Consider the following 8,891-nt stretch of genomic DNA (forward strand, 5'->3'; position numbering starts at 1 on the left):
ACATATTTTACGGATAGTATGAAACATATTCACTGACGAGGAAAATCGTACTGAATTGTTATTTACTCTGGATTTGACAATTGGAAAAATGGATTATACTTTACCTGGAATTGACTATACTTACGAAAACTACTAATTGGAATACTTAAGAAAGACAATATATTAAGAAATTAAATTTGAAGAAAAGAAATTCGTAAGACTAGGCAGTATGGTCGTGAGACTATAGCCTGTCCTCTAAGGACGAAGAAAAAAAAATTTAGTAAATTGTACACCATTGTACACATTTCATGAACTTTTGCCCGGTAGAAAAAAAATTATGCACTTTGCATAGAGCTAATAACATAAAATAATACATATTATGTAACGCAACAAAATATTTATTATTGTAAGTAATTGATTTAAACTTTCACAACATTAGCAAGGATCACGTAATAATTTGAGTTAAATTATCGGTCTTGCTTTTGCGCGGTAGCATATTTATATCCTAATATTCGAACACAAAAGTGTTCTTAATACCTATTACTTAGAATCAGACTTAGAATTTAGAATGGTCGCTGAAGCTCCCACAGTAAAACTGTCTAATGGAAAAGAAATGCCAATTGTCGGACTCGGCACTTACGCTGTAAGTAAAACATTACTATTTTTGCCTGATGTAGGTACTTACTTTAACTTTCATTTGCACTTCAAACTATTTGTATGTAATTTTAATTACCTACTTTTCAACTTTAAGTAATAATACTCGTGCTTTTTTATTTCTTCAATCTAGTTTTAGTTTTATATCTAGTGGTGGCAGATTCGAACCATTGGTAAACATGATTTTATTAACACTTCCGTATCTTACAAATATTTTTTGCCTGAATAATTAACACTGAAATAAAATCCACATTCTACAAAAACTTTACTGATTAATTGCGGCAAACCTATAACACCTATTGGCTTACTTTAAGTATGATGAATAATTACTAGCATATTATATTAAGACAGTTTTAGGCTTAAGAAAATCATGATATGGCTTGGAGCTAGTGTCTAGTTGGCCTATTTAATTAGCTGTAAAAACATAAAATGGTATAGTTAAAGACCGGACATTAGGAATAAATGTATGTTCCAAAAGTTGTTACCAATTGGTAATATGTTGTCTTGTTTGAAATGTCTGTGAGACAAGATGTTGCAGCATTCTTAGACTTTTACAAAAGTAACATATTTATAGAAAATATGCCAATTAAATAAAATTATTATTGTATCTAATTTATCATATTTTTTTTACGCCCTAAACTGCCTTTTCGAGTATTTTTATCATCTCCATCCAATGGTTGTCTGGTAGAGATCGCCTCAAGCAATAAGACCGCATTTTGGACCACCATAATAATTTCCACCATCTGTATATGAATTTGTCTTGATTTTTATATTTATGGTGTACAATAAAGTTTTAAATAAATAAATAATATGCATTAAAGTGCATGAGTGCAAAATTTTTGTATGACACTCTTCCCAATGTCCACTCTATATAGTCTTAGAACTCTTTGGCTTTAAACTGTTTCAGAGATCAGCTGACCCTGGACAGTATAGTCAGGCTGTGGAATCAGCTATAGAAATTGGTTATAGGAACATAGACACAGCTTCCAGTTACAACAATGAAGAGAAGTCGGTGAAGGCATTAATAACATGATAAAAAAAGGTGTTGTTACACGGGAGCAACTCTTTATTACTACTAAGGTAATGTTTTGACTTGTTCTTATTATCATACATTAATAATAATATAAGCCTTTTATTCAGGCTTTCTGTTCTAGAAATTGTTGCTAGCATGTCTTTTGCAAGTTGTTTAGGTGATAGTTTTTAGCATTTGAATAAACTGATTTGTTTTTAAAATGTATGTATACTCTCTTTTTAGTGAATAAAGGCTTTTGAAAAATTTTGAGCAACTTTGTATTCTTAGTAGAAAATAAAATTGGGTAGCAAATTATTACTGGCTAGAAAACTTATTTCAGTTATGGAATGATCGGCAGGGCAATCAGATGTAGTGCCTGCTCTGAAGGAGTCATTGGCTAAGCTTAATTTAAGCTACGTCGACCTGTATCTTATACATTGGCCATTTTCAGTAAATGTAAGTATGAAAATATTGTCAAAAATAATACTGTAATTTTTGGTGAACGTGTTAGCAGAGGTAGAATAGTAAATAAAATCATTTATTAGTCACATTGGCGAACATAGCACTGACAGTCAAGTTATGATAATAATAATTATGAGTACCTTTGATAACAATGGAAACTTACAGATAAATAATGGTAGAGGTAAAAAAAAATAATGCTCGAGATAAAAACCACAAATTTGTTTTATTTTAACGCAATAAAATGATCAGTTGGTTGTCGATTGTTTTTGTTTTTATCGGCTAGTTATATGGGTGACTGTAAATAAGTGTAGAGAGTAGTTACACTATATCACCTAATAATATTTTTTATAAATACTAGTTTTCCATGGAATTTTATATCACAAGAAGCCTGAAAATGATAGAATTATTCCACACTAAATGAATTCTTATTTTATTGATCGTAGAACTTTTTTCCTTGCAGGATAAAGGCGAAGAGGCATCTATAGACTACATAGAAACATGGAAGGGAATGGAAGAAGCTGTAAAACTTGGCCTGACAAAATCTATTGGCGTGTCTAATTTCAATCAAGAACAGTTGGACAGAGTGCTAAAAGAAAGCATGGTCAAACCTGTTGTAAATCAGATTGAGGTAAAATCTATACTAATATATTATGCTGAAGAGTTTGTTTGTTGAAACTATTAAACTGATTTGAATTAATAAAATATAACTTAAATACAATTTTTAGGGTTCCGTACCTCAAAAGGATGAAAGGAACCCTTAGAGGATCACTTTGTTATCCGTCTGTCCGTCTGTCAAGCCCCTTATTCTCAGGAACGCGTAGGGGTATTAAGCTGAAATTTATATCAAATACTCAGGTCTACTGTCCCTTGGAGCTGTGAATAAATCAAACTTCTAAGCCAACGTAATCAAAAGATACGGCCGTTTATGCCGCAAATTTTCGAAACTCCAAGGGAATCGAACCTACAAGGTTTGGTACGAAACAATCTTATACTACATGTTCATATTAGGGCTTTTAATGGTAAAATTAACAAGAATTCTGTTGTAACACGTTTAATATATGCACCGTAACTAATAACACAAATGACAAGAAGAATGTTGCAATCACAAAAAAAAAAAAAAACTTAAGAGGTATTATTCGATGACACCATTAATATTTATTATCCAATACTCCCACTTAAATTTAAGGGTGTCAAAAATATTTAACAAAGTTATATAACATTTTGAAGAACAATATCTCTTATAAAACTAAACTTGTTACACGGCAAAGCCTTAGTAAGGAAATCAGCTAATTGACATGTGCTTTCAATAAATTTTATTTCAATTAGTTTTTGTTCAACCTTTTCTTTGATAAATTTATATCGCACATCAATGTGCTTACTTTTTTATGAAAAACTGGATTGTTTATTAACTTAATTGCACTTTGATTATCAATGTTCAATATAACAGACTTTTGTGGTTCACCTATATCTAATAAAAATTGTTTAATCCACAATAATTCCTTTTGCCGCATCACATGCAGCCATGTACTCAGACTCAGTTGTTGACAAGGCGATTGTATTTTGTTTTCGACTTGCCCAAGTAACAGGTCCACCGTTCATTAAAATAAATAACCTGTTGTTGATTTTCGAGAGTCAAGATCGCCTGCAAAGTCGGAGTCTGAATAACCTATCAAATCTACATTTTTGTGATATACAATTGACATTCTTTTAGTACAAATTAAGTAGCGAATTATTCGTTTAACTGCATTTACATGAGATTTTCCTGGGTTACTAACATATCTACTCACTAGATTAACTGCAAAACTTATATCTGGTCTAGACACTGAAGACAAAAATAATAAAGCTCCCACTGCTTCTCTATATGGAAAATTATTAACAATTTCACTTTCATTTCTAGACAATTGTACATTCACATCTGCTGGTGTACTACAACTTATAGCGTCAGACATATTATACTTATTTATTAGGTTTTCAATGTAATTTATTTGGTTTATAGCTATACCTTTATTTGTTTTATTTATCTCTATGCCAACAAAAGAATTTAAAGACATACTTTTTATTTCAAATTTTTTACCTAAATCTTTCAAAATAATGGATATGACCTCCTTACTTTTGACAACAATAACCCATCATCAACATATATTATTAACAAAACTTTGATGTTATTAAAGCAACCCACAAAAACACAATTATCTGCATTACATACTTTAAAACCATATGCAGTAAGGAATGAGCTAAACTTTTTATTCCAGCAACGTGAAGATTGTTTGAGACCATATAAGGATTTATTAAGCTTACATACTTTCGATGACTTTGCTTCAATACCCTCTGGCACTTCCATGTAGATATCTTCTGTAAGCTCCCCATACAGGAAAGCCGTCTTCACATCAAACTGTTCCATTTCAAAATCTTCCTTAGCTGCTATGCTCAACAACAATCTAATTGAATCATACCTGGTTGTAGGTGAGAATGTCTCCTTATAATCCACATCTTTTACTTGAGTAAAGCCACGGGCACATAGACGAGCCTTGTACCTTTCTATTTCTCCATTTCTATTTTGCTTGATACAGAATACCCATTTGCATGTAATAGGCTTCTTTTCTGTTCTGTCTGTTATTGTCCATGTGTTATTGTCCTCATGGGATTTAAGCTCACTTTCAATGGCTTTCTTCCAATTATGTTGGTTAACACCTGTGACAGCTTCTTGAAAAGTACTCGGTATTTCCACTTCAATTAAATTCACTTCCATATTCCTTTGTTTTCGAGGTCTTAGAGATATATTTCTGGTTTCACTTATAACCATACCTCTGGGTGGACAATATGTATCATCATGGTTTTCTAAACTGTCCACACTTTCATCATAACAGGAAGTTTCTATAGAATCAGGTTCATCTGACACACTTTCTTGTGGCAACAACTCAGGTTGTTTTGTTACATCTATTTCATTTACCTTCATTTCAACATAGTTTTGCCTTGATTCTATAGCATTGTTGTGTTCATTAAAGTTAACATCCCTCGACACAACTATCTTTTTTGTATTTTGGTCATACATTCTATAGTTCTCTTGGTCATAACCCACTAATATTAATTTGATACTTTTCTTATCTAACTTCTTTCTTCGTTCTTTTGGAATATGTACATATCCCTCTGAACCAAATATTCTGATATGCTTCAGACTTGGTTTTTGATTAAACCAAAGTTCATAAGGAGACACATTAACGGTTTGACTTGATGAACTTCTATTTAATAAATAAACTGCACAGCTGACAGCTTCAGCCCATAAATTTATAGGAATGTCTTTTGCATAAAGCATTGATTTATTATTGAATATCTTTTTTGCGTGTAAGAAGCATTCATGTTATTCCTTTAGTCTTCAGCCCTCTGCCATTATCAGTATGTAATGCCTATAGCATTATATTTCATGAAATATTCTAGTCACTCTTAAACATGCCTGTAACTAGTGGCACCATCAAACAAAACACGTGACCTGACTTTAATAGGCATCACACAAACATATCCTCGCTGACATTTTTTTTTTAAATGGCAATCTGGCTTGTTTGCCATACTGACATGCCTCACATATAAACTTCTCATTTCCTGTCAGTGTTACAGGGATCGCTCGGTCTTGCTCATATTTTGAAGTTCTTTGACATTTAAATGCCCAAGGCGCTCATGCCACATTTTGACATCTGTCTGAGCAATATTACAGCTTTCTTGTACAATTGTTTTAATTTCTAACTCAAAAAGATTGTTATCTTTTAAATATGCACTTAAAACTACTTCATTGTTTTTCATTATTAAAGCAGTTTTCTCATCTTTTAGGATTACATAACCTTTTCTGGTTGCTACTCCTTCAGAGAATAAATTTCGTAATTCAGGCACATAAATTACATCTTCTAATATGCTCTGCTCCCACTGATCGTTCACTTTTCTTTTTATGTATATTGATCCTTTACCACAAACTTGAACATTTTGCTTGTTTCCAAGTTTAACAGTTTTGTTATCATAATTATGATATTTATGAAATTCATAGAAAAATTCACGCCTGTATGTCATGTGAGCTGATGCTCCACTATCCAATATCCATACATCATTGTCGTTAATACACGATGAAGTATTCTCGGCATTAAATGCTAACATATTCCGCTGCTCTTGGTTCTTATGACCAGATTTCTTGGGTGCTCTACAATATTTAGCAAAATGACCTCTTTTGTTACAATTATAACAAACAAATCTGTGACTTGAGTTAATTGTATTGCTTGTGGAGGTCTTATGAGGGTTCTCATTGTGTTTAACTTGTTTTGAATTTTTCTTGGTGATCACTAAGGCTGTCTTATTACTCACTTCATTTTCTAAGCTTGCTTCTTCATCAATTAATCGTGATGTTAAATTTTGGATATTCTGACTATCGGGGTCCAGAGATAACCATGCTTGTCGCAGAGACCGATATGCAGGTGGCAGTGTACTTAAAATCTTAGTTATTATGGCAGTGTCGCTTAACTTTTCACCACATTCTCTGAGCTGCTTCGCTAAACTTTCGACTTTTGAAACATGTTGCGCTATTTTGTCATTCGAACAATAAGTATATTGGTAGAATTTTTCATGAATCATCATCTTATTGAATTCGGATTTGTGTTCATATACAGCTTCCAATTTACTCATTACATCCTTAGCGGTATCGCAGTTTTCTATTAAAGCAATTTGGTTAAGATCCATTGACGATGTCAAAATGAACATTGCCAATCCATCGTCTTTATTCCATTGCACTTGTGCGGTGGCTTCGGTAGGTTTCGGAGTATATATATTTAAACCTTTCGCCCTCAATGCACATTTCATCTGAAACTTCCATTGATTGAAATTATTTCCGTCAAATTTTTCAACTTTCATCGAATTTGTTACTTCCATGTTTAAAAGAGGTTATATTTTCACACCACGTGTCACATAAAATTTTCAACTGTTGCTCTTTACTAATTTTATCAATAATCATTGGTTTTAACGTCCTGGGCCCATAACCTGTTCATATTAGGGCTTTTAATGGTAAAATTAACAAGAATTCTGTTGTAACACGTTTAATATATGCACCGTAACTAATAACACAAATGACAAGAAGAAGAATGTTGCAATCACAAAAAAAAAAAAACTTAAGAGGTATTATTCGATGACACCATTAATATTTATTATCCAATACTACAGATAAAAAACTATAGATAACTTCATAGCGAGACAAAAACTCATAAAATTATTTATCTACGTTTCGAAGTTTATTGTAATCTAACAGCCGTTTTGCATTGTATTCAAAACTTTAATTTTCCTTTACAGATCAACCCAACTTTAACGCAACACAAATTAGTCGACTATTGTATACGAAACTCCATAATACCAATAGCTTATACTCCTCTAGGTCTCATATCTGAGGCGAGGCCGGAGTTTAAAGATTTAGATCATATAAAAACTGATCCGAAGCTAGGCGAAGTGGCTGATAAACATGGAAAGACGCGGGCACAGGTTGCTTTGAGATATTTGGTTAGTATCGTATTCATTCATATGGGTATTACGACTGCCTTGGTGGCGTAGTTGCATTGCGTGAGCGATAGGACACCGCTCTGAAGTTCTGGATTCAATTCTGAGGTTGGGTAAAGTAATACTGTGTTTCTCTGCTTTGTATCAACCCAGAGAATTGGCCTATCGTGAGCGGCCCAGGGTGGGAGGGAAAATAGGGCTTATTTCAATAAATATAAGCGTCACACAAAACGCCCCAATCTTTGGTGCATGCGACACACACCCTCACATGTGACCGAATACAAGCGGCAAAAGGTTGGTGTCTTTATTGTGCTTCTGCCTACCCGTTCGGCGATAATGGCGTGAGGCGTATTTTCTTATAATAATTCGATTATTATTAACATAGTTCTAAGTCACTCTTGGTACTTATAACATCAGAGAGAAATGACACTCGCCTTCACATTTTTTGCAGATCCAACGGAATATTCCAGTCATACCAAAGTCATTCACCAAGTCTCGTATACAACAGAACCTGGACATTTTCGATTTTCAACTAAATGACGCAGAGATGGCAATAGTCGATGGTTACAATATCGATCATCGATGTGTTCCAGCTACCAAATTCGCGCATTTTAAAACTACCCTTTTGAAGATTCTTTAGCTGGTTCGTGAATACTCATACGTAAATGTTTCAATCAAAGATTTATAATTAAGTAATATTTTGAAATTATATACTGATTAGGGCACAAGTAATTGTGTGTCCAAAACAAAATATTATCAAAGGAAATGCTTCATTATGTATATTTTAATAAGGTCACAATTTACATATTTCGTTTAAGCATGAATATTATTAATTATTTATCAAACGGTATAATTAAATTGTACCGTATCAATAGCATTTACTAAATGATAATTTATGGTTGTGGATTATATTTCAACAAAATAAATTATGTTTACGTGATGTACTAGTTTTATTTCATTATTACCCGATATCGATTTTTTTTAAATGACCCTGCGTTGGTTAGCCTGGCTTGGGCCGGCTTATTCAAACACATCGGGCTTTTGGGTAAGTGAGGCACTCGCAGCCCTGAAAATTAAACTACCTGATGGGAACCCACTAATGGGTCACGAACCTCGGCTCAGGACTGTGGATGTCTGTTCGCCATATGCATAAATACCTGACGCCGTGATGGTCGGCATATTGGTGTCGACGTGGTGGTTGCGGCTGCTAAAGTATCACAGGGAACCAAGTGCTCGTCTTGGAAATTTGTTTCGCAAGGCCTGC

At 33.3% G+C, this 8,891-nt stretch overlaps 1 protein-coding gene across 1 annotated transcript; it reads left to right on the plus strand.

Annotated features, from left to right (window-relative positions):
* Nucleotides 1–252: 252 nt before the first annotated feature.
* LOC115453730 (aldo-keto reductase AKR2E4) lies at nucleotides 253–8,567 on the plus strand. The gene is given in 8 exon segments (XM_037446446.1): nucleotides 253–622; nucleotides 1,541–1,634; nucleotides 1,637–1,713; nucleotides 1,986–1,995; nucleotides 1,998–2,101; nucleotides 2,568–2,735; nucleotides 7,427–7,630; nucleotides 8,079–8,567. Coding segments are annotated over 8 exon segments (921 nt in total). The 5' UTR covers nucleotides 253–547; the 3' UTR covers nucleotides 8,268–8,567.
* Nucleotides 8,568–8,891: the final 324 nt, after the last annotated feature.

This window comes from Manduca sexta, unplaced genomic scaffold, assembly GCF_014839805.1.
Source record: "Manduca sexta isolate Smith_Timp_Sample1 unplaced genomic scaffold, JHU_Msex_v1.0 HiC_scaffold_3024, whole genome shotgun sequence".
Taxonomy (NCBI): Eukaryota; Metazoa; Arthropoda; class Insecta; order Lepidoptera; family Sphingidae; genus Manduca; species Manduca sexta.